General features: G+C 37.0%; 2 protein-coding genes across 2 annotated transcripts; both read right to left on the bottom strand.

The window, feature by feature from the left end:
* Positions 1–16,272: 16,272 nt before the first annotated feature.
* Positions 16,273–16,995, bottom strand: LOC146722422 (uncharacterized). The gene has a single exon (XM_085484789.1). The coding sequence runs from the start codon at positions 16,993–16,995 to the stop codon at positions 16,273–16,275; it is 723 nt and encodes a 240-aa protein (XP_085340915.1).
* Positions 16,996–23,749: 6,754 nt separating this feature from the next.
* LOC146722423 (uncharacterized) lies at positions 23,750–24,338 on the bottom strand. Its single transcript, XM_085484794.1, has one exon. The coding sequence runs from the start codon at positions 24,329–24,331 to the stop codon at positions 23,750–23,752; it is 582 nt and encodes a 193-aa protein (XP_085340920.1). The 5' UTR covers positions 24,332–24,338.
* Positions 24,339–24,570: the final 232 nt, after the last annotated feature.

Here is a 24,570-nt window from a genome sequence, read left to right on the forward strand (position 1 = left end):
ATTAACTTGGAAGAGGCGGAGTAATTTTCCACCTCAGTGCCGACGGCAGAATTGCTCTCAGGATCTTCGGTAGCTTCCCCGGGTGTTGAGATTTCTCAGCAGAGGCAGAGCACGCTTCTACCTCGACTCGGGACACTGGTTCCGGAGATCTGGATAGTTTAGGATTCGGAGACGGAGTGTCTCTCTAGGATCCGATTTATCTTTTATACCGGCGAGATAACGATACTTGGCGATGCGACGGCGGTATTCGGCCGGATTCAGTAACCGTCGGGCACGCTCGGCACCAAGCCGTATAACGCTGTATCGTGATTAATTAGATGCCGTTTTACCGGTAATATGGATAAAGAATTATGGAGCGCAAAGCGCCTGCTGCCCTGATGTTCGCTGGGCACAGCCTTCCGACGGTCAGTCGGGAACGATGGGGGGTGCCACCGCTACAATATTATGCACTTGAAAGTGAATTTGCGAATTTGTATACATAATTAGATAGATAGATAACTTTATTGATCCTCGTAGGGTTACAATTTTAAAATAAAACAAAAACAAAAACGCTTACATTACTAACTTAGCCTACTTAACCAATTTAGCCTAATATTTCTAAGGGGTTGAGCTTCCACCTCGGGTCGCCCTTGTGGCCTTCTCCCCCTTAGCTCCACCCCCCAGTACACACACACACACACACCTCTCGCCGCTTGGGACTTCCGTTTCCGTTCTTTTTGCGTTTCTTTTCCCTCTCTCATTCACTCATCCCATTTGTCTTTCCTTCCCTCTTTCTCTCTTCCTCTATCTCCATCATCCATTTTTCTCCCTTTCCTCCCTCTCCTAGAATTTCCTTGACTACTTCCTGCCAACTCCTCTCCCTTTCACTACTTATTCTGCATCTTTCCCAAATATGTTCCCACGATTCTTCCTCTCTACCACATAACCTGCATTTTTTCTTCTCCTCTTCTTCCCAGTATCTACTTTCTCGCATCTCATTTCCCAGCCTAAACTTCGCCACTCTCCTCTATCTACTCTCCCCTAATCTTTTCTTAAATACTCTGGTACTCCTTTCCCTCTAATCTCCTTATACCATTTATTATACTCTGACTTTTCTATTCTTTCCTCTCTCCCTTTCCTCTGATCCTCCCAATCCTTCCTTAACAATTCTCCGAACCACCCCTCTTCCTCCCCTCTCCTCTCTTCCACTTCCTCTATCCTTTTCCCTCTTTTCCTTAAGTATTCCTCCCTTTCCCTTTCTCACTCTGAACCCACCTTTTCTTCCTTCGCTCTTTCTCTCATTTCTTCCCAGCATTTTCTTGCTAACTCGTTTCCTCTTTCTTCCTCCATTCTTTTCTCAAAGTTCCATGCTCTCTTCCCAGCTCTTGTTCTCAGTTTTTCTCTGCTTAGTTCCTCTCTCACCATGTATCCTGGTGTCCTCCTTTCTACCCCCAATGTCCATCTCAGGTACCTTTCCTCCAACCTTTCCATCCCCTCCTTCTCCTTCCACCCCCATACTTCCACCCCATAGCTCAACACTGTCCACACCAGCTTGTCAAACAGCCAAAGCCTTTTCCCCCAGTCTTTTCCGAATCTTCTTTTCTCTATCCCCCATACTTGACCCATAATCGCTGCTGCTCTCCTCATCCTTTCCCTCACCTGTCCTTCTTGTCCTCCATTTCTCTGTAGCCTGTATTTCAAATACATAAATTTCTTTACTTCCTTTATTCTCTCTCCTTTCCATCTCCATTCCCTTTTTTTCCACCTTCCCCCCCCTTTCTCCTAAATCTTTTTACTTTCGACTTCTTCGTATTCAATTCTAGCCTTTTATGATCTAAATATTCTTCTAATCTTTCTATCATGCTCCTTAATTCTTCCTCCTCCTCTACCATCAACACTATATCATCCGCGTATGCTAGCGTGTATATTCTTTTCTCCCCTAGCCTCACTCCCCCCGTTTTCATCTTCCCCATCTTTTCTTCTAAGTCCGCTATCAAGATATTGAATAACAACGGACTCAATGGGCACCCCTGTCTTTCTCTATCCAGAATTTCTCTCCTATTTTCTCCCCTACCTTCATTCTACATACCGTTTCCCTCATCCTCCACCCTTTTTCTCAATCCCTTCCTTATCCCACTCTCTTCCATTGCCTTTATTACTTTCCCCCTTTCCACCGAGTCAAACGCTGCCTTCAAATCTACGAACAATGCCGTCATCCTTCCACCTTTTTTTTCTAATTGTTTATTAATCAGATAATTCATCACATAAATGTTGTCCATAGTGCCCATTCCTCTTCTGAATCCCATCTGATTTTCTTTTATTATCCTTTTTTCCTTTACCTCCTTCTTCAGTCTTTCCGTTAGGATCATTGTATACACTTTATACAATGTTGGCATCAATGTTACTCCCCTGTAATCCTCTACCATCTTTCCTTCTCCTTTCTTCCTTATCGGCACTATCACTCCCTCCTTCCATTTCTCCGGCCAGCCTTCTCCTCTCCAAATCCTGTTACAAAAATCCAATGCCCAATTTTCCAAGTTCCCTCCTCCGTATTTCTAGACCTCATTCGGGATCTCATCTATCCCAGTCGCTTTTCCTTCTTTCAATTTCTTTATTGCCTCTATCAATTCTACCCTACTTATTTCCTCTTCCTCCTCCTCTTCTTCTTATCTCTCCCGTCTTTTCTCTCCTTTCTTACTCTCCTCTCCTTTACTCCTCCTAGCAGCTTCATGAAGTAATCTCTCCACTCTCTCATCTCAATTTTTTTATTTACTTCCTTCCCTCTCCTTCTCTCCTTGTTAACTATTTCCCATACTTCTAATTCTTTTTCAACCCTCCGCTGCCTTCCTTTCCCATTTCTCGTTTTCTTCCTTTTTCTTCCTCTCACATAATCTCTTGTATTCTCCTTTTTTCTTCCTATATTCTTCTCCCTCTCCTCCTTCATTCCTCCAACTTCCTCAGCTCCCTCCTATTACCTTCCTTTTCTCTTCTTTACACTCCTCGTCCCACCAAACCACTCTTCTCCTTCTTCATTTTACTCTTCATCCTCTGTTTACACTCATTGTTTTTTTCCCCAATTTCCCCCTCTATTTTTTTCATTCTCCTCTTCTTTTCCCCCCCTTTTAAAATTCTCCCTTTTTTTTCCCCTTAAAAACCCCCTTTTCCCCCTTTTCCCCAAAATTCCAAGTTCCTCCTTTCTCTTTCTTTTTTTTTCCCCCTTTCCCTTCCGGCTTTCCTCTTTTCCCACCCCTTGGTGGTGAGGGGGGCCCCCCACTTTATTTTTTAAAACCTTTTTAAATTTTTTTTTTTTTTCCTTTTTGCATCTTGCCCCCAAAAGACGTAATCTATTACTTTTTTTCCTTTCCTCCTGAAAAAAGTCCTTTCCTCTCCTCACCCCCTTTTTTGGTGTTCCCATTCAATATGCTCCATCTTTTTCCCCCAAAAAATTTAAAAAATTTTAATTTTTTCTTCCTTTGCATTAATCGCCCTTTTTTTTCCTTTTTTTTCCCCTCCCCCTCTTTTCCTGATTTTTTTCTCCCCTCATTTTTCCCCCCTTTTCCCCCCCCGTCCTCGCTTTAAAATTTCCCCTTTTTAATCTTGTAAACTGCCCCCCTTCTCCCCCCCCCAAAAGGCCCCCATTTTTTTACATATTTCTCATTCCTTTCCAAAAATTATTCCATTTTTTCCCCAATTTTTTCCCCCCTCCTTTTTTAAAATTTCCAAAAAAAAAACCCTTTTCCTTTTTTTTTTCCCCAATTTTTTCTTCCTTTTTGTTTTATCCTTTTTATCCCCAAACCATGCCCCTTTTATCGTATTCCTCTCTTTTTTTTGCCGCTCCTTGTATTTCCCCCCCAATTTCCCCCTTTTTTCGGCAAAATTTTTTGATTTTTTTCCCCCAAACTCTTCTCTTCCATTTTTTGTTTTGTCAACACTATAACCCCCCATTTTCCTTCCCCCCTTTTCCCAAAAAAATTTTACCTTGTTCCCTACTCCCAAAAAAATTTCCCAAAAAAACCCCTTTAAAACCTTTTTCCATCCTTTCCCCCCGCCCCTTTTTTTTCCCTCTCTTCTTTGTGTCTTTTTTTTCCCCCTTTTTCCCCCCCTTTAAATTTTTTATGTTTCCTTTCTAATCCTTCAAATTTTTTTTCCCCAAAAAAAAAATTTTTCCCCAAAAAATTTTTCCCCTATTTAATTCTCCCCTTTTGTTATTTTTTTTTTCCCTTTTCTTTTTTTTTCCCCTTCAATGCTATCTCTCCCCAAAATTTCCCCTTCTTCCCCCCTTTTTTTTTCCCCAAAGGGGGGTTTTCCTTTTTTACCTTTCTCTTTCACTTTCAATTTTTTTTTTCCCCACCCCCCCGGGGGTTTTCCCCAAAGGGGCCATCCCCAAAAACCCCCCCTTTCCTCCTTTTTTTTCCTTATCTTTTTATTTTAACTTTGCCCAACCCCCCCAAAAAAACCCCCTTTTCCCCTCCCTTTTTTTTTTTTCCCCCCTTTTAAAACAAGGGCCCCTTTTTACACAATTTTTTTTTCTTTCCTCCTTTTCTAGAACCCCCCACCAAAAGGGGATTCCCACCGGGAAACCCCCCGCACCACAACCCTTTTTTTCCCCACCCCCAAAACCCCTTCCCCAAAAACCCGGGGGCCCAATTTTTTTTTTAAAAACAATAGGAAAGGGAGGGGAAAACCCCAAAATTTTTTTACCCTCTCTTTCTCCCCCTTATTTCCTTTCTCACTCCTGCCAAATTTCTTGCAACATTTTTTTAATTTCTCCCTTATTGTTTTCTCCAGTGATCTTTTTTTTTTGGTTTTTTTTCTTAAAAAATTTCACTCCCCCCTTCCCCTTTTTTACTCTAACCCCTTTTTTTTTTTTCAAACGTTTCCCCCTTTTTTTTTCCCAAACGGGGTACTTTTTTCCCTTTTTCCTTTTTTTTCCCTTTAAAACCCCTTTAAAATTTCTCCCCCTCAGCCCCCTAAATTTCCCTTTTCCCCTTTTTCCCCCTCTCTTTTTTTCCCCCCCCTTATGCTCCTTTTCCAAAAACCCCTTTTTTTCCCCTTTTATTCCCCTTTTTTTCCCTTTTTTTCCTTTTTACCTATTTATTTACCCTCTACGGTTTTTTAAACCCCCTTGGGGTTTTTAAAAATTTTAAATTTCCCAGTTTTCCCTGGTTTTGGTTTTTTTTCCCTTTTAAAACCCGCTTCCCCCCTAGGCTTTTTTTTTCTCCCGGGCCCCTTAATAAACTGTTCCACCCTTTTTTTTTATCTTTCCTATTTCCCCCTTCCCCAAACATTTTCTTTCCCCCATTCTCAAAAACCCCCTCACTTTTCCCCCCTTTTTCCCCCTCACACTATCCTCTCTCTCTCAATTGGCTCTATACTCCAACCCCTTTTAAATATAAAAAAACGCACTCCACGTGTAAAAAAAGCGTTTGCCCGGAAAGGAAAGTCTTTTTAAAAAATTTTAAATTTTTCAAAAAAAATATTAAAACCCCCCAGGCCAAAAAAAAAAAATTTTTTTTAAAAAAAAGGGGGTCGGAGAGAATTTTTTTTATAGATTTTTTGTTTTTTAATCTAAAAAGTAAACCTTTTGCTCCACACGTCTGGGGTTTTTTAAAAAAAAGGGGAAAAAAATAGGGGAAAAAAACGGGGAAAAAAATTTAAAAAAAAATTTGAAGAAAAAAAAAAAAATAACATAAAAAAAGTGGTCGAAAAAAATAATTTAAATATTTTTATTTTAATTTTAAATAAAAAAAAAAAAAAATTTTTTACTTTACTGATGTTGGGTTTTTTATAGCTTAAATAAAAAAAAAAATCGATTGGAAGTAATGAAAAAATTTTAGACCTTCCGCGTGAGTCAGTAGAATGTTTTTTTCCCCCCTCGGGAAAAAGATTTTAATTTTTATTTTTTAAAAATTAGGCAAGTTAATTAAATTAGACACAAAATTTTTAAAAACCCCGGGGGAAATTTTCCCCGCCCGGATTAAAAATTTTTGGGCATCAACGTTTATTTAAATTCATAGGGGCGATTTTTTTTTTAATTTTTGTGTCTAACTTAATTAACTTGCCTAATTTAAAACAAAAAGAAATTTTTTTAAAACTTTTCCCCGAGGTTTTAAAAAACCCTTTACGTGCCCCTCGGGGGATCGTTGATTGTTCTTTTTTTTCAATTAATTTTTTTTTAAAAATTTTTTAAGCAAAAAAATAAAAATCGTAAAGAAAAAATTTTTTTTAAAAAAACTCCCCTTTATTCTTCTGCCCAAAAAGAGCCAACGTAAAAGTTATTGCGACAATTAAGAAAAAAAAAAAAATTTTAAAAAACTAAGGAATTTGAACCCCCAGGGTTTTTGGGGTAAAAAAAATTTTCCCCTTGTTTTTTTTTTAAAACCCCCCTTTTAAAAAAAAAAGGGCGGGGGGGAAAAAATTGGCCGAAGGCCCCGGGGGAAAAAGGGGAAAAAGGGGAAACCAAGACCTTCCGCTTCCCCGGGGGATGCTCTTCAAAAAAGCTTTTTTGGGGGCCTTACAAAAAAATATTTCTTTAATTTTTTTACCCCCCCCCCCCCCCCAAAAAATTTTAAATTTTTTTTTCCCCTTTTTTTAATTTACTTAAAAAAATATTTTTTAAAAATTTGTTTTGCGACTTTTTTTTATGTTATACTTTTGTTTTTTTTAAAAAATTTATTTAAATTTTTTCCCCGATTTTCCGCTATTTTTTCTCGATTTTTTTTAAAAAACCCCCACGCGGAGGGGGGCAAAAAAGGTTTTTCGAATAGATTTAATTGTTATTTTTAAATTTTAAATTGGGGAAGGGGTTTAATTTTAAATTTTTAAATTTTAAAAATTTTTGGGGGAAAAAACAAAAGTATAAAAACCCCAAAAAGGGGGGCGCCAAAAAAAATTTTAAAAAAATTTTTTTAGTAATTTTTAAAAAAAGAAAAAAAAAAAATTCTTTACTGATGTTTTTTTTTGGTTTTTGGGACTAAAAAACATAAGAAAAACCTACTCCGACCCCCCCTTATTTTAAAAAATTTTTTTTTTTTAAAATCCTGTGAAATTTTAAAATTTTAAAAATTTTGCAGAATTTTTTAAAAGTGACATGTAAAAAAAAAATATTTTTAATGTATAAACGAAATTATAAATTTATGTTTTAATTTTAAAAAAAACTTTTTAATATGACTCGTTTTTAAAATAAACTTAGGAAAAAAAAGTTTTTTTTGTATCCATAAACCCCCTTTTTAAAAAAAATCATGAAAAAAGCGGGGGGAAAAAATTATCAAAAAAAAAAAAGCTACGCCATGAATAGCAAAAAATTTTATAAGGCGGAAAAGAAAAAAGTTTTTTTGGGGGTTTTTCCCCGGGGGGGTTTCAAACGTATTTTTGAATACTGCGTTTTGGAAAAAACTTTATCATATAGGGTTTTAATTTTATTAAAAAATTTTTTAAAAAAACGAATTACTATAAAAAAATTTTTTTTAAATTTTTAAAAAAATTTAGGGGGGGGGGGGGGGATTTTTGAAAAATAAACTTTTCAAAAAAAATTTTTTTCACATTTTTAAAAATAAATTAGAAATCATAAAAATTTTTTTTTTAAAATTTTTTTTTTTAAATTCCCCCAATTTTTTTGACAAATTTTTTCTTAGAAAAATTAAAAAACCTATTTTTTTTTAAAAGGGGGTTTTCCCTTTTTTAAAGGGCCCTTTTTGGGGCCCTTTTAAAAAAAAAACGTGTCCCCCTTTTTTTGATCTAACTCCCCAAAAAATTCAAAGGGGATATCAAATCGGGGGGGCCCCCTTGGGTATTTTTTCTTGTTGTTTTACAGTAGTGGGTTTTTAAATTATTTTTGTGGGTTTTAAAATCATATTCATTATATTAAGATTTTAAAAAAAGGCTCTGTAAATAAATTTTAAAATTTTAAAAATGTAAGACAGGCAATAAGAGCCAAAACGCGGGGTTATAGTGGTTTTCCCCCAAAAAAAAAAAAAAAAATTTTTTTTCCCCCAGAATTAAATACCTGGTACAAGGCAAAAAAATTTTTCTTTGGGGGGGGCCAAGTTTATTTCCCCCGGGGGGAAAAAGGGGAGGGGGGGAATTTTAAAAAACTTGTTTTTTATTATTCCAAAAATTTTAAAACCCCCGGGCCCTTTTTCCCCAAAAAAAAAATTTTGGGTTTTTTTGTGCACAGGTATTTAATTCTAACGGAAAAAATTTTTGTTTGTTGGGAAACGCACTGTCATCTGCGATTTGGCCCCTTTATTCCTGTCTTACACTTTAAAATTTTTTTTTTTTCAATGGCGTAGATTAATTTTGTTTTTGAAGTCTTTTTTTTTCTGCATATTTTGTTTTTAGCTCCTTTTTTTAAAAAAATTTTTTTTGCCTTTTCCCAAAATTTAAAAATTTTTATATGGGGAAATTGGGGGAAAAAGCATTTTTCCCCCGCTTTCTGTTTTTAAAAAAAAATTTTTGTATTTTGTTTTTTTAATGGTTTTTTTCATATAAAATTTTAAAACCCCCAAAAATTAAAATGCCTTTTATAAATATATAAAATAATAATTTTTTTCCAAAAAAAAATATTGAATTTAAAAGCTTTTTAAAAAATTTTTTTTTGTTTAGCGTCTTTTAAAAAAAAGTATTTTGTGCAAGTCATTGCTAATTAATCGCGCCGATTTCGTTTCATAAAAAATTTTTGGAGAGGGCCCCCTTTTTCTATCTGCTTTTTTAGTCTACAAACATTCATATTTTACATTTTAAAATTTTAATTCTTTTTTTAAAAAATATAAAAATAAAAATTAAAATTTTAAAAAAAAATTTAAAGGGTTTTAAAGTTTTTTTTTTTGGTGTGCGTGCGTTTTTTGGTTTGTGCGGTGTGTGTGTGCGTTTTTTGCATGCGGCGGGTCCGTGTGTGTGTTTTACAAGGTGGCCCCGGTTTTTTTAAAAAACCCTTTAAAAAAAATTAAAAGGTTTTAAATTTTTTTTTCCCTTTTTAAGGGCCCAAAATTTTTTTCCCTTTGGGGGGTGGAAATTTTAAAAAAAACATCATTTTTAGATATTTTTTTTGTAAAATTTTTTTATTTTTGTAAAAATATAAATTTTCAAAAAATTTTTAAAATTTTTTAAAAAAATTAAAAATCACTTGGGAAAAAAATATTTAAAAATTTGGGGGTTTTTGGGGGGCCTTTTTTTAAAAAACCCCAAAATTTGTTTTTGCAAAACCCCCCTTTTTTTTTCCCTTACAATTTGTTTATTAATATATCCAAAAATTTTTTTTTATAAAAAAAAATTTTTCCAAATTAGCCCAAAAAATTGTCCCTTTAAAATTTTTTGGAAAAAAAATTTTTTTTGGGCCCCCTTTTTTTTTATTTTTTAAATGTAAAAGTATATTTTAAAAATTTTTTTTAAAAAATTATATTTCCGAACGTTTTAAAGTTATCTGGAGTTTTTTAAAAAATCTTCTATGGCTCCTTCAATATCTTCTACAGTTCCAGTGGCAAATCAAAAACGGAATAAATTGATCTTCATCTTGCTGTTTGTTTTGTATTTTGATTTTGTTTGGAAATCACCGTTTATTATATCTTTTATTCCTTCAAATCATCTGCCATTTGCCATAACTGAGTCTTGAAGAAACTTTGTTGGCGAATAATTTCTTTGAAATATTTCGCATTATCTATAAGAAATTTATTTGTAAATATGTTCCATTATTACTGAGTAAGCGAAAGTTACAACGCTTACAAAAAAAGACATACCATTCTCATTTTGAGTAGATAAGAAATACTTGATCTTTGCTCGTTATTTGAGATCTATCAGTTTGTATTGAATATTATCCTAATATTCATTGAATTCTACAACTTTAATTATAATTATAGTAAATATATCTTCATTATGATGTTTTATTTATATCTTTTCTGACATATAGAAATATATATAGAATATATAATATATAATAACTTTTTTATAAATTATACATACCATCTTTATTAATGTATGCTCTTGAGTTGGCCTGTACTTACATTAATTTTACAATTTTATTTCAATATATAAGAGCGTTATAATTTTTTACTAATTTATTATTTTAATATACTCTAGCCTACATGCGTCAATACAGTTCTAAATGTTAGGGATCATCCGTTTAACTTTAAATTCATACACAGATTTTTCGGTATTAACATTGTAAATTTATTGATAGAATGGGTTGATGCGAATATAAGTTATTAAAGTTAGGTCTAAAGTTAGGTCTAAACTAAGATTTTTAATGTCTTGTAAAGGTCATATATTCAAAATAAAACTTTTGTACTTGGCTCAATTATGTGTTACAATAAAAAAGAAATATTGACGGCAATCGGAGCCTGTGCGGATGTCATGCACAAAAATTAATAAACAGAAATGAGATCTCACATAAAGCTCATTTATTCAATTCTAAACGTTTCGACCCACTTCGGTCTTCTTCAGTAGCTACAACATACAAAAATTCAAGAAATCAAAAAGATAGTCATTACAATTAAAAAAATATAAACCTCAATACATACAATACCGCAAAACAAATTAAATGTTCTTCTCCTCCCGATTCAAACTGTCCGGCCGTCGGAGTGTCCCCTAACGGTGACCATCGTCAGGAAGGAAGCAGAGCACATAGTGACTCCCTTACCGACACTAATCAAAGTCACAACAACATTATATAAATTAAACATATAAAATTCACAAGAATTAAATTTAAAGAACGGAGAGATCACTCACCCCCGGCAGTAAAAAACAAAGAGAAATGATGTTACACGTGACACATCACTCTAACAACTGTGCTGTAGTTCTACCCTCGACACAGGCGATACATATATACGCAAAAAAAAAAAAAAAAAAAAAAAAAAAAAAAAAAGACTAAAAATAAAAATAAAAATAAAATATAAATAAATACAAGTAAAACTTATCGGCGCTCAATAACAAAGGTCTAACAAAACACTGATATGTATGATCACAGAGCTAGATTTTAGTAAATTTTTCTATTAAAGGATCAAACATATCATTTAATTTATCGGTGTCCGCTGTGCAAATTTAAACTATTCTTCTGAACGTTTTAATGTAGATCATTTCCGATATCAAACGTTTGCCCAAAAAAGGCTCCTCGTCCAAGACTTTTACATCCTCCCAATTAAAATCATGATTCAGTAGTCTATGCTCCGATATGACTGATAATTGTGACGCGTTTCTTTTTATATTGTTACGGTGTTCTTTAGTCCTAGTTTTCAATAGTATACCCGTCTTGCCCCACGTACGACGCATCACAATCCATGCAATCAATTTTATAAACCACATTGTTATGGAGTTCCCTTGGTAACTTATCCTTGTGTACTTTAATGAATTTACGAAGACTATTAATTCCTGTATAAGATGGAATGACATCCAAATCACGTGTTATATCTTTGAATCTCTCCGATACATTATTAATATACGGAATATTAAAATACGAAACTTTTTTTGTGTTAGAATTTTAATCGTTGCATATATTAGCTTATTGTTATGGAACTTATTGCTGTAGAGAAAGAACAACTTTTTAGCCGCGTTTGTAATGTTTGAAATATCAAATTAAGAGGATAATTATTAGACAAGAGAACTCCAATCATGGACTCAAAGTTACTCTTATGGAATCTCGGATGAGAGAGCCAAAAACACTCTGTCTATGAGGCTGATAATGGTGCCTTTTTTATGGCAGAGAGGGTGCTCGCGACTCAAAGTTTAAATATCTTCCTGAATACGTCGGCTTATGAAACAAATCAAATTCAATGTTCCCATTGTTCACAATAATGGTGACGTCTAAAAAATTCAGTCGGTTGTCACCCCCTCCTCCATGGTGAACTGCAATCTCGTATGGAAAAAGTTGAAAGTGTTCCGTACAATATTAAGCATGGAGGGTGGGGCCGCCAACGCGATGGTCGTCAACATATCTAAAATAAAATGGAAGTGACACCGGAATCGCAGCAATCGCCCTACTCCAAATCTTGCAACGTGATATCCGCAATGATCGGTGAGAGGGGAGAACCCATAGGCGTGCCAAAAATCTGTTGATAACAAACATTATTAAACATAAAATAAGTCGAATTCATGATAAAAAATTTTGATTTCTTGAATTTTTTGTATGTTGTAGCTACTGAAGAAGACCCGAAGTGGGTCGAAACGTTTAGAATTGAATAAATGAGCTTTATGTGAGATCTCATTTCTGTTTATTAATTTTTGTGCATGACATCCGCACAGGCTCCGATTACGGTCATAATATTGTTCCGACACATTTGAATAACTTTTGCAAAATTGAGTTCATGCTTAGTCATCACAAATCAAGAAAAAAAGTAGAGGGATTGTTTCGCGGTTTTAAAACAAATATGCTAAACATTGAAGTGTTCTATCTACATAAACAAATGGAGTTTCTATATAAAAAAATATTTGAATTTACACAATCATTATCTGATAAGATACCGACATACCTCTGGGACCAAATATTTAATCACCATACATTATCATTTCATAAATATTACGTAAAACTACATATAACACATAAAAAGAAGTTCGATTGGTTATTAAATAAAACATTTTCGACATATATAAACAACATAAAACCAATAAATTTACATTGCATCTTACACAAGGAAACCTCACAACCTGTTAATTTTTCACAAATACCTCCCATAACAACCACGAATGAAAGCATTAACATACATATAGAAGCTAATAAATTCATTGAAAAAACATATCATCCTTTATTATCAACAACAATAAATGGTTCATCAATTTATCTAACACAAATATTCCAAAATTTCCACCTATGGTTTCCAATTTGGTACAATTTGGCAGTAATTTTGGCCTCCCTATAACTGATAAAAAAGAAACGATTCACGAATTTGTTAAAGATATAGAGAGTAACGGGAAACGTAATAATAGAATTAATTTGACTACAATCAGAAACATAGCCATTCCGCAATTTTCGAAGTTTTTAAATATTAACCTTAAAAAAAGTCATACTCATCAAAAATTGCTTCTTATGAAAAAAAAAACAGTAGTGATATAAGGCGGGTTCTAACTCAGAGCCTCTGAGCGGGGTGCGGGGCGAGGGGACATCTTGAGGGTGGGAGAATGACGTCACGCTGGGCAGAGGTTTATGACTGCCCGAATTTAAAAAAGGGGCACCCAAAATTCATAAAACCCTTTTTTTGGGGGCATTTATTGTTGACATACGGAAGAGAATTGAGATTTTAGCGCCAACGTTGCGACAAACTGTCAAAATGTTATTTATAGATGGTGCAAATGTAAAAGCGCTGACGTTCGGCAGCTTTGTATCCTCGCGGAAAATCTCCCATAAACGGGAGAGAAAACAACTTCCTTATTTTTTTAATTGCAACACATTGGTGCCAACGTTCGCGGGGTGCGGGGCGAGGGAATATCTTGAGGGCGCGGGGGATGACGTCACGCTGAGCAGGAGTTTATGACTGCTCGAATTTAAAAAAGGAGCGCTCCAAAATTCATAAAACCCTTTTTTGGGGGGCATTTTATTGTTCTGACATACGGAAGGGAATTGAGAAAATCTCCCATAAACGGGAGAGAAACAACTTCCTTATTTTTTTTTAATTGTGACACATTGGTGCCAACGTTCGAGCTGCTCGAATGTGTAAACAATTAAACACAGGTAGAGACCGATTTTATCACTATGATAGTCCTTTGTGAAAATTTTTTGAGAGACTGAAACTTATGGAGAGCGGGTCCACGATGTCCATAAGGTCTACGATATTTGCGGAGTGAAGAAGTGTCTATCTACGATATTTGCGGAGTGAAGAAGTATCTATCTACGATATTTGCGGAGTGAAGAAGTGTCTATCTACGATATTTGCGGAGTGAAGAAGTGTCTTAAATGGAGAGAGAACCTGAAATTATTATTGTCCCAGATGAGGAAGAACCTGAAATTATTATTATTCCAGATGAGAAAGATGAAATTCTAATTGATGGCGAGGATATGGAAGTAGACAATGAAGAAGCGATTGAAGAAGAAGAAGTGATGGAAAGTGAAATGGACGAATCATCATCATCAGCATCAGCAATTTCAACAGATTCGGACTTTAACAGTTTAAGTAGTGGCCACAGTCGTTATAAGAAGAAAAAGGTGCAGATTGTGAAAAAGCAAGAAATTCGTGCAATTGACTATCTCCATGTAATGTGCAGTATTTCTTTTTATTTTTAAAACAATGTTGGTGAAAAATTTTGCACGGATTGTTTTCTCCGAGTAAACGATGTTTTCACGTGCTCGTGCTGTGCGTGATCATGACAGGACTTTGCGGTTTACTGACAGGGGATAAATGCTACAATTGTAAAGTGTATCTATATCAAACTGTATTGTGGAATCTATGTCCTATTTGTGAACACTAAAATATTAAATTTTTAAAGACTAAATTAATTGTACATTTAATTTTAATTTAACATTTCTGTGATTTTGGTTGTACAATTATTAAGAAATCGCGAACTTGGTGTGCAAAAACCGCATACAAGAGATGTTGCCGATTTCCTGGAAATTCACAAAGACATTTTAAGAGTGACTGGTGGTTTATCTAAATGCACCAGATCGTCTAAACGACACAAGCGAGTCGCATGTTTTCAGCGTTGCTACAAAAATTGTGTCGATTATTTTACTGTAAAAAACCTTTATTTGGTAGCATGGATATGCCTTCACCATCGACGTCATGTAAATCGCAATCATCTGAATATGATACAGATTCAGACCAAGAAATTGAAGAGTCAGATACGAGATTGTAAGTATTAATTAAGAGAAAAAAATTCATAAAAATTAATATTAAATCGTAGTAAGTCAAGGCTCTTGTTAAATTATAATAAATTTGATAAAAGGCTGTTAAGAGCAGTAAATATGAAAATTCAAATAATGTTAGAAAGTGAAGTCATATATAAAAATAATATTCTTTAATCTAATGTCTAATACTGAATTACATTAAAAAGTGACAAAAAATAATTACACATAAGTACTCTTAAATATAAATATAAAGCGATACAAAGCGAACGTTTCGGTCAGTATTTTGACCATTATCAACGCTGAAGGATCAACGCTAGGATTTCGGACATTATCAACGCTAGGATTTCGGAACATAAACTTGATATTAATAGAAATACAACAAATAAATCTGTTATAACTAACCATAGGCTCGATTTCAACCATGAATTTAAATGGAGTGAAGTAAAAATTCTTGATAAAGAAAATTTCCTCAGATCGTACAAAAATTTAGAATATATACTTATTTTCTCAAAGATAGTGGGGATAAATGTGGTGGGAGTAAATGTGGTGGGAGACTTTTTGAGAGTATTTCTAGCGCTTTGAAATTTAGGAGAAGAGAGAGAGAGAGAGAGAGACATCACTCGGACAACATTAAAGATCCAATAAAAAAATTTAGAATATTGATTTCTTAAAGATAGTAAAGGTAAATGTGGTGGGGAGATTGCGTCTAGCGCTCTGAAATTTAGGAGAAGGGAAAGACATCGCTCGGTTAAAAAGAATTCTTGGAAAAAGGAAAGAATAAGAAGGGTAAATAAGAAATAAAAAATTTTTAATATGTTTACATATTTTATTTTTTCAAATATACTTTCGGGCGTTGTGACCACTAGTTAAATATTTTGAATACATTTTGTAATGCGCAATTTTTAACATGTTTTTCACATCGCATAGTGTTTTTAACATCTAGATTCTTTAGAGACTCAATGTCGTCGTAATCTGCATCCAAGGTCTCAATTATAAAACCGTTTTTCTCATCATCCATTATATCGACTAGCCATTTTCGCTTTTCAAGTCCTTTTACGTATACGATAGAGGATTCTTCATCTTCATCTTCTTGTAATTTTTCATTTATTCCAACGATAGCTGCAGTAATCAAGCGCTGAGCCATGCTGTATGGAACGTTTCCATCTTCCCATTGTAAGCCATGATAATGTTCAGTCAACCATGAGGCTTGACGCCTCTCCGATTTTATAAGTAAACTCCATGGTACAGGACATGCGAAGAAATATTGTGATAAAATAAATCCTCTTCTCAGGATTGCCGCTTCCTTTACAATAAACTGTTTATTGAGGATAAATCCTTGCAGATCGACGAATGTTGGTACAGACATGACGAGGTCTCTCTCTTCAATGCGACTCAGTCGAGAGGAATGACGAAACTCTACAGCCATCTCACATCACTTTGATTATGTATCCTCTTCCCCTCTCTAAACAGTTGTTTGTGTAAACATTTTTTTAGGTGATTTTGCGCACAACGTTGGTCAACGAATTGTACTAGATCACACGATCGTGTATAATGAGGCAGTACGCAGTGGTATTATTAGGTACGTTGTCCTTACACTCAAATTCCAATCTCACATCCACTGTTCCGCTCTTGACCGATTCGTTTTGTCGAGAACAGTCAATGACCACGAACGGACCGTTTTGTAAAAACCGTGTGACGGTGAGATTGGGCTCGAGGTATTCGTATCCGTAATAGTTTTTGCAGAAACGTGTGTAGGTGTCGTACAGAATTGACCATCTGTTTTTATCAAAATCCAGATTCATGTCGTCGTACGGATAACTTTCCGAGTTCAGAAAGAGTTTCACGTTGGTTAATTTACAGTCGTCTAATCGACTGATATCCTCGGACATGACATTTTTCCGGCCTGTCTGCAGAGCAAAAATAACGTATCGTGGCTTCTCCAGTTGAGTTGCAGTCTTAATGGCCCACGAATGCTTGGTTGTAAGCTGCAACAGCGGAAACTCATACAGATCCCACGAGCGAAAACCCATGCTGAGGTAACGTCCACTTTCCAGAGCGCGCAGCATCAACAGCTTGTTGATCTCGCTCAACAACACATGTGGCATTCGCCATTGTATTTTAAATAAGTTGATTACAGGCTCCAACGCCAAATTTCCAAACAGACAATTGTCGTTGCGCGATCGTATTAAGATCAATTCGTGACGCGCATTAATCACTACCCGTTTGTAGTCATCACAAAATCCCAATAACATGTAGAGCGGTACGCAGAAATTGAAGTGTCCATTCGCAGAAATCGGATCACTCCAGCCGCGTTACTCATAACTATGCTTCTATCGAATGACATCGTTACATAATTTTTGAGCAAACTTGTTATTCCTACATTTCTGTTGCAATCAATCTACACACCATCGAGTTCATATCGAATCTCATCAAACATGAATGCGATGCAATTATTTCCCAGTGTCACATTGGATCCCTCAATTGGATGGTTTATCTTCAGTTCTCTCTCGATATATAAGAAACTTTCGTATGGCAATGTATACAAATCCTGTTGTTGTATGGGTATTCTTATCTCATCACTATGTCCAAACGTTGTGTTGGCAAACGGGTTGTATGTGTGAGTCTCGATCTTGACGATGCGATCGTCAAAGATTGACTCGTCCCCGATGTTGAGAATGTCTATCATCGTTCAAATGTTTCGTACCACGAATCCCAAAGATTGTAAAAACGCAATGTTTGATGCGTTCAGTTCTTCTTCTTCTTAATGCAACCAGTTGATTGAATATTAAAGAATGTCGACGTTGTCGTCACTGGCTTCGTAAAGATTGTGTTATTTCTCGCGTCTTTGTTCAACACAAGCATCTCATATGCCGCACACGTACGTTATTGCTGTCGCCGTCGTACATGCAATCTAATGGTGATTTCTTCTCCTCAAAAATCGAGTAATCGCCCGTTCTGATCGACAATGCGTAGCGTTAAATCCGTAATGCTCTGCACGATGACCGGAAGGTAAATGATGTGCGCCAGTGTTTCCGATATCTTATATCCTGGTGGTACCCTCGGTGAAAATTCATGTATCGTGTGAACGAGTTTGCCGTTACTGTATGCACCCGCGGTCACGCTACATTCTACGCGAATAATGTTCACGTTGATAATGTTAATCGGCATGTCCGACTCATACCATTTTCGCGGCTGCAGTATACGGTTTGAGAATCCTAGCAGCGATCCAATATTGTTAGGCTTGCTAAAATTTATTCTGTAAATGCATTTGATCTTGCTCCTCATCGTATTGTAATTAGCGCGTAACACTATCAGCCATTTTCCATCTTCAAAGTCATCGTCGTTAGTGTGTTTTTTATCGTCGTCACGAACTGCGTGTAGCGGACGTTTCCGTGAAATTGTATGTTTCAAAAACTCGTGTATCGCTTACAACTCATACGATCCTTCAGAAATCGTAATTTCCGCGTCGTCTTTGCCAAAGTAAAATTTATTATTCGAGGAATTTACATTCGATATCGTGTGATAACTCTCAAAATCCGCTAGGCCAAGCTCATATTCACCATCGCTCAAATCTACGGTGGGAAAGAAGTTTACCGCAAGAATACTACTCCTCCCAGTCAGCGTGAATGTCATAGACATGTTGACAAAACTATTCAACGAATACTGAGTTAAATAATGCAATGTCCGTCTTTAAATTTACATGAGTCAACCTTTCGAAGAAACTGCAAGCACAATTGTCCACAGTTGCTTTGATTGTAAGTTTGATAAGAAGTGCGATTGTACTCTATCTTTGTCACATTTAAATGTCGCACCAATTCCTTGGGTGGTCGGAGATTACCAAAACTGTCGAAATATATAGCGCGATCCCCCCTCTTTGCATACGCTACCCAATGAGTACCCGATCCTTCAGCGTTATCCAAATTTACGATGCCGCTCTCGTTTCGGTATACTATATACCTCCGATTGGTAATGAGTCACGCATAAAAACACCTTTAAAATACGGAATGCGCATACGTTTTGCCAGTTGCAGTAATTGCACATTGGTAGTTATACCTTGCGACATTTTTAGCGTCTTTTTGGCGTTTTTTTTTTGCTTTCTTTCTCGTTGAGGCTCCTCGTCCGTATTTGTATGGCGCGAGATACAATCCGTGACCTTCCATGGCGCGATTGTGACGTAGCATCTCTTGCAACTGACGTTGTGCAACTTTTCTATCATTCACCATCTTTGCTACGCCAGCTGCTCCACCGATCAGGAATCCGAGCGCGCCCAACACTGGTAGAATCGGCAATACACCGCCGCGTTTCGCTACCGGAAGTATCCGTTTTTTCGCCGTCTTTTTCTTTGTCCTCGTCCTCGTCTTCAGACCCATACCAAACTTCGTTTAGGCCTTCATCGCTGCCCAGACAGCTGTGGCGAAAGTTGAATCTCTCGCAACGATGCGAGTTTGCGCTTTCTGGGCGAGTATCTTATCTGCTGCGTGTCTCTCGGCGAGATTGTTGCTCCGAGAGTACGCTATATCGTGTTCACGGCACGCCGCGTCCAATTGGTTGATACCTCGATCGCCTCTGGCTAATCGTTTTTGTAGTCGCGTGCCCGGGCCGCAAAACTGATAGCCTGGAATATGGAATTCGATCGGAAGTGCGTTTATCGCGTGATTTAATAGATCTCCACCTATTTTCGTTGACATTCGCAGCAATTCTTTATCATAGGCGTTGGACCGTCAATGTGCGTTTCCTGTCACGGTTGATTGTAATGTTCAAGACAGCGTCGATAGGTCTAAACCTTCGAATTCGCTTTTATATGTTCTGGAAGTTTGTCCCACAAATGTTCTACGTAATAACCAAAATTTTGCAGTAAAACAATCTTAAGAATAAACTTCAACTGCTCAACAGTAAGCTCGAGAATATCGTAAGCACTTGATAGCACAACAAACATTTTTTCGTTACTGACCACTTTGTGGTTCCGCGCAGCTATAAATAGACAGGAGTTGGATTCGAATCAGAAGTTGGAAAATGAAATTCGTGCAGCAACCTTTGGCGATACGCGTGACGAATTACGACGTCAGATTACGCTCAATGGGGAACAACGTGGAGATGCGTAGACACGATACGATGCTACCAAATACTATACGCGCGATTGTTTGTGGCCCCTCGAATTGCGGTAAACCTAATGTGTTGATTAGTTTGATAAAAAGCCTGCACGGTGTTCGCTTTGAAAACGTATACGTGTACTCAAAATCACTGCAACAGCCAAATTATCGATATTTGGAAAATTTGTTGACGTCGATTGACGAAATCGGCTACTTTACATTGTCCAATAATAGCGACGTCATTCCACCGAGCGAAGCATGTCCAAACTCGATTTTTGTTTTCGATGATGTTGCGTGCGATAAGCAAAATACTATAAGAGAATACTTTTCAATGGGATGCCACTCGAACGTCGACTGCTTCTATCTCTGCCAAATATACGCAAGAATACCGAAACATCTTATACGCGACAACGCGAACCTGCTAATCTTGTTTAAACAGGATGGTACCAACTTGAAACACATATACAACGATCACGTGAATACTGACATGTCATACGAGGATTTCAGTAAATTATGTCATACTTGTTGGCAACAAAAGTATGGATTTATAGTGATAGACAAGGATAGCTCGCTTACGAATGAGCGATATAGAAAAGAATTTAACGTGTTTGCGATACCACAAAGTAGTTAGTCGTTGCTCGTATTCTGTTGAGAAGGGTTAAAACGGTCACTCTAGGGAAGTACTTACTCTGCTGACATGGCTAATAATATTCGCGAACGTGAAAAGATAGCAAAGGAGATTGCAAAAACGAGCAAATTAATCCGCAAAAAAACATCGTGCTTTAAAAACCGGTCAGATCGATGACGATATTGCAGTCAAGACTCACTTTAAACCTATTATCGAACCGCTACAAAAGATTGCCGACAACGCGACGATTTTGGTGAAAAACGAGCCTAACACTAACGACGGCGGTGTGAAGATCGAGACGCAGTATGAGGGGGAGACATCGAAAAAAAGAAAACAAAACTATCAAGCGATATAAAGAGGAGAAGGAGGAGGAGGAAGAGGAAAAGGAGACGGAAGAGGAGGAAATACCGGAGAAGAGAAAAGGATTCACATCGAGATATTCTGCAAGATATTTCGAAGCCATTGGACACTTCACTGCCAATAATCTTTACACCGAAAAGCGCACAACCTGTGATACCCAAAACACTCGTAGACGAAAATGTTTTTGAAAGCACGCGTAACCCGTCCAAAATACCCCTTCGAAACTGGTTAAAATTGTCGAAAGGCCAACAAATGATGCGAAAGAATTTGGGGCTATTAGGACAAGAGTACATGGACGCTCTCCTCGGTGCTGATGAAAAGAAAGAGATTGATAATGTATACGGAGTCTATTTCGGCGAGAATGAAATGCGCATCGGAAACAAGCAATTCGCGATTAACAAAGATGACAATATAATCATAGGCGACACGCGGTACATTAGAACGCCAGGATTGTACGAGTTGATCTTCAAGAGAAGGCCTGTTTACCAGAAGGACGATTTGCGAAAATACAAGCACATATTATTGGCGACAAACGCGCATAAACGCAATTTTGATGCGCAAGATCGTGTAAAGAGTAGCAAGGGGGACAAGTACAAATATATAATCGCACCGTTGACACGGATTGAATCAAACTACCCAAAATTTGGCAGAGGAATGCCTCGCGCTATGACGCTAATTGACAATAAGGTTGATTACATGCACTGGGATGACCCCAACGAGCTAGTGAATCGCCTACGATTGCTCGACGCTTCGCGCCAAGCTGGCAACAACGCGCACGACAACGAGATCCTGTCGATCATCGAGGAACTTCGGGAAGCGGGCATTATTATAAATTAAACAGAGTCTCGACAAACTAATCAGTCCATCTGCGTCACTCGCATCAAAATGCCTATCAATAAATTTAGATTATTCGAACCAAGAAATGATGGAACCGGCACAAGCGATCCTTGGAATAGATTGGTGAAAAGTTACGTGCATGAAAACGCTCTATGTCACGTCATTACGGACTATGACGCAAGATCGCGCAAGATTCGCCGTGTAGCGCAACCTGAGGCTAACACTGATGCCGCCAACAAACTGTGGAATCCTGTATTAAAAGATTGATGACCCAACAGAAAGAGTCAGATGAGAAGCTGGCTGCGTTAGAGAAGGATGTACGAGCGTTGGAGACTGTGATAAAAGAGCTTCTGCATGCGCCAAACACTACCTCTAATAAACGGAAACAAACATCTAATAAACGGTTGGCTCAGAAACGTCTATCACACAAACGGCTAGAAGGAATAGTTGTAAACAGTTGTTGAACAGCTACGAAGGATTATCAGCGTACTACTAATCTACAATGAGCAGCGACGGTAGTTATACGACCGCTGAAAACGGCAGTCAAAAGTCTAGCAGTGAACGGCGTATCGGCTGCTGCGAACGAGGCTACACACAACTCACTAAGGATTGCGAACGAGGCTACGAACAAGTACTTAAAGGCTGCGAACGGGCCAGTGCAGGCTTCGAACGGGTTAGAAACGACGTGGGACGAGGCTGCGATCGAGTCAGGAACGATTTTCGAAACTGTCAAGGACGTGAGTGAACGGCTAGCTAACCCAAAAGAACGAGAATCTAATCTGAAAAAATGAGGCAAGAACGCGAAAAAACGAGAACCTAACCCGAAAGAAAGAATCTAATCTGAAAAAACGAGGCAAGAACACGAAAGAACGAGAACCTAACCCGAAAGAACGAGAATCTAACCTGAAAGAACGAGAATTTAACCCGAAAGAACGTGGCAAGAACGCGAAAAAACCAAAATGAATAGTGAAAAGAACAACAAGCAATATAGTTTGGAGAGACGGCAGTTGGTAAACGAGTTGCATGCTCCAGCAAGAAAAAATTTCCCTCGAAGACATGTCATAGTGCGGGGATACAATGATCTGTGGCAAGCCGACATTGTCGAGATGCATCCGTACTCCCGTTTCAACAGAGGTTACCACTACATACTCACCGTCATCGATGTGTTGAGCAAGTATGCGTGGGCTGTACCACTCAAGAATAAAGGAGGAAGCGAGACAGCTGACGCAATCGCCGAGATAATTCGAGATAGCAAGAGATGCCCGAAAAACATGCAAATCGATAACGGAAAGGAATTTTACAACGCCGATGTGCAACGGCTTATAAGAAAACGTGACATTAATCACTATTCTACATATTCGGTATTGAAGGCGTCGGTCGTCGAGCGATTTAATCGCACGTTAAAGAACGATATGTGGAAGATATTTACGCTGAATGGCACTTACAAGTGGATCGACATGCTGCCGCGCCTTGTATCGGATTACAACGCACGCAAGCGTTGAACGATTGGTATGCGACCTGCCGATGTTACCCCCGCGATCGCTGAAAGACTTTTGGCTACCGTGTACAATCATGTAAAAATCGTGGGTCCGGCAAAGTTCAAAGTAGGTGACCAGGTACTCATTAGCAAGTACAAACAACTTTTCGAGAAAGGATACACGCCAAATTGAACAACAGAGATGTTTAAAATTGTAAAAGTCCAGCGTACTTATCCCGTGAGCTATCTACTCGAGGATTATCGCAAGAAATCTATCGCTGGAGCGTTTTACGAGCACGAGCTGCATCGTGCAAATTATCCGAACGTGTATCTCGTGGAAAAAGTATTGCGCAGGAGAGGTGACGAGGTTTACGTGAAATGGTTGGGATTTGACAATTCACATAATTCTTGGATACATAAGGATAATATGATTTAATTCATACAGATTGTATTTATTAATTAATCAAAATAAAAAAGAAAAAATATACAATGTGTACAACATACAAAAATAAATATATAAAGAATTTGAAATATACTAAATTTTTATTTTTAATACATCCTTTCCTTACAATATTTATAAAAAATGTAAAATACATATATTAAATATAGTTTTTTTACAACGGTATTCGGTAATGTCCCCATGGTAAAGTGTCGGTCGAATCAGGTACGACATACCGCTTGTCATCGTAGGGACTTATTGTTAGAGCAATTTTCGTCTCGCGGATGGTATACACTTTATGCAATTTTGATCTTATGCAAGATTGTTGTCGTATCATTTCAATCTCGTCATTAAGGCAGCGTGTATAATCGTCGAATGATATACTACGCGCTACGATGTTACTTTTGACACCCTTTGCTTTTTTAGTGTCTTTTTTACCATCGACCCGCAAAGCATACATTTTTGCTCTAAGGCCGACGAATTTGGTCATTATCGCGCCGTTGTTTTCATCTTTCATCAGACCTGGCACTTTTTTATTCTCAAGCGGTATACCGTACGCATTGTCCACAGCGTAATCGCTTGTATCGAATCGAGCGATATCACGCTTCAAATTTTCATAGATGTTTTCACATTCAATGTGGTATATTAAACTGTCTGTGTCGGTGTACATTACCCGGCATTTGTCACGATAGAGCGGTGACATGTATTCATGATGAAATTCATAAAGACATACTTTCGATATGTCGAGTATGCACATGCCGACATAGATTGGTTTATATATAAAAAAACTATTAATCTCGGCTCAAATTATTGTGTTACAATAAAAATAAAATCTCGACGGCAATCGGAGCCTATGCGGATGACATGCACAAAATTAATAAATTAAAATGAGATCTCAAGTCAAACTCATTTATTAAATTCTAAACGTTTCGACCCACTTCGGGTCTTCTTCAGTAGCTGCAAAATACAAAGAAACAAAAATAGAAGATAATCGGT

This window comes from Nylanderia fulva, unplaced genomic scaffold, assembly GCF_048542155.1.
Source record: "Nylanderia fulva isolate GAGA-0341 unplaced genomic scaffold, ASM4854215v1 Scaffold316, whole genome shotgun sequence".
Taxonomy (NCBI): Eukaryota; Metazoa; Arthropoda; class Insecta; order Hymenoptera; family Formicidae; genus Nylanderia; species Nylanderia fulva.

Excerpts from the sequence above, each read along its gene's own strand:
- LOC146722422 (XM_085484789.1), bottom strand. The coding sequence starts at position 16,995 with ATGTTATTGGGATTTTGTGATGACTACAAACGGGTAGTGATTAATGCG.
- LOC146722423 (XM_085484794.1), bottom strand. The coding sequence starts at position 24,331 with ATGTGCATACTCGACATATCGAAAGTATGTCTTTATGAATTTCATCAT.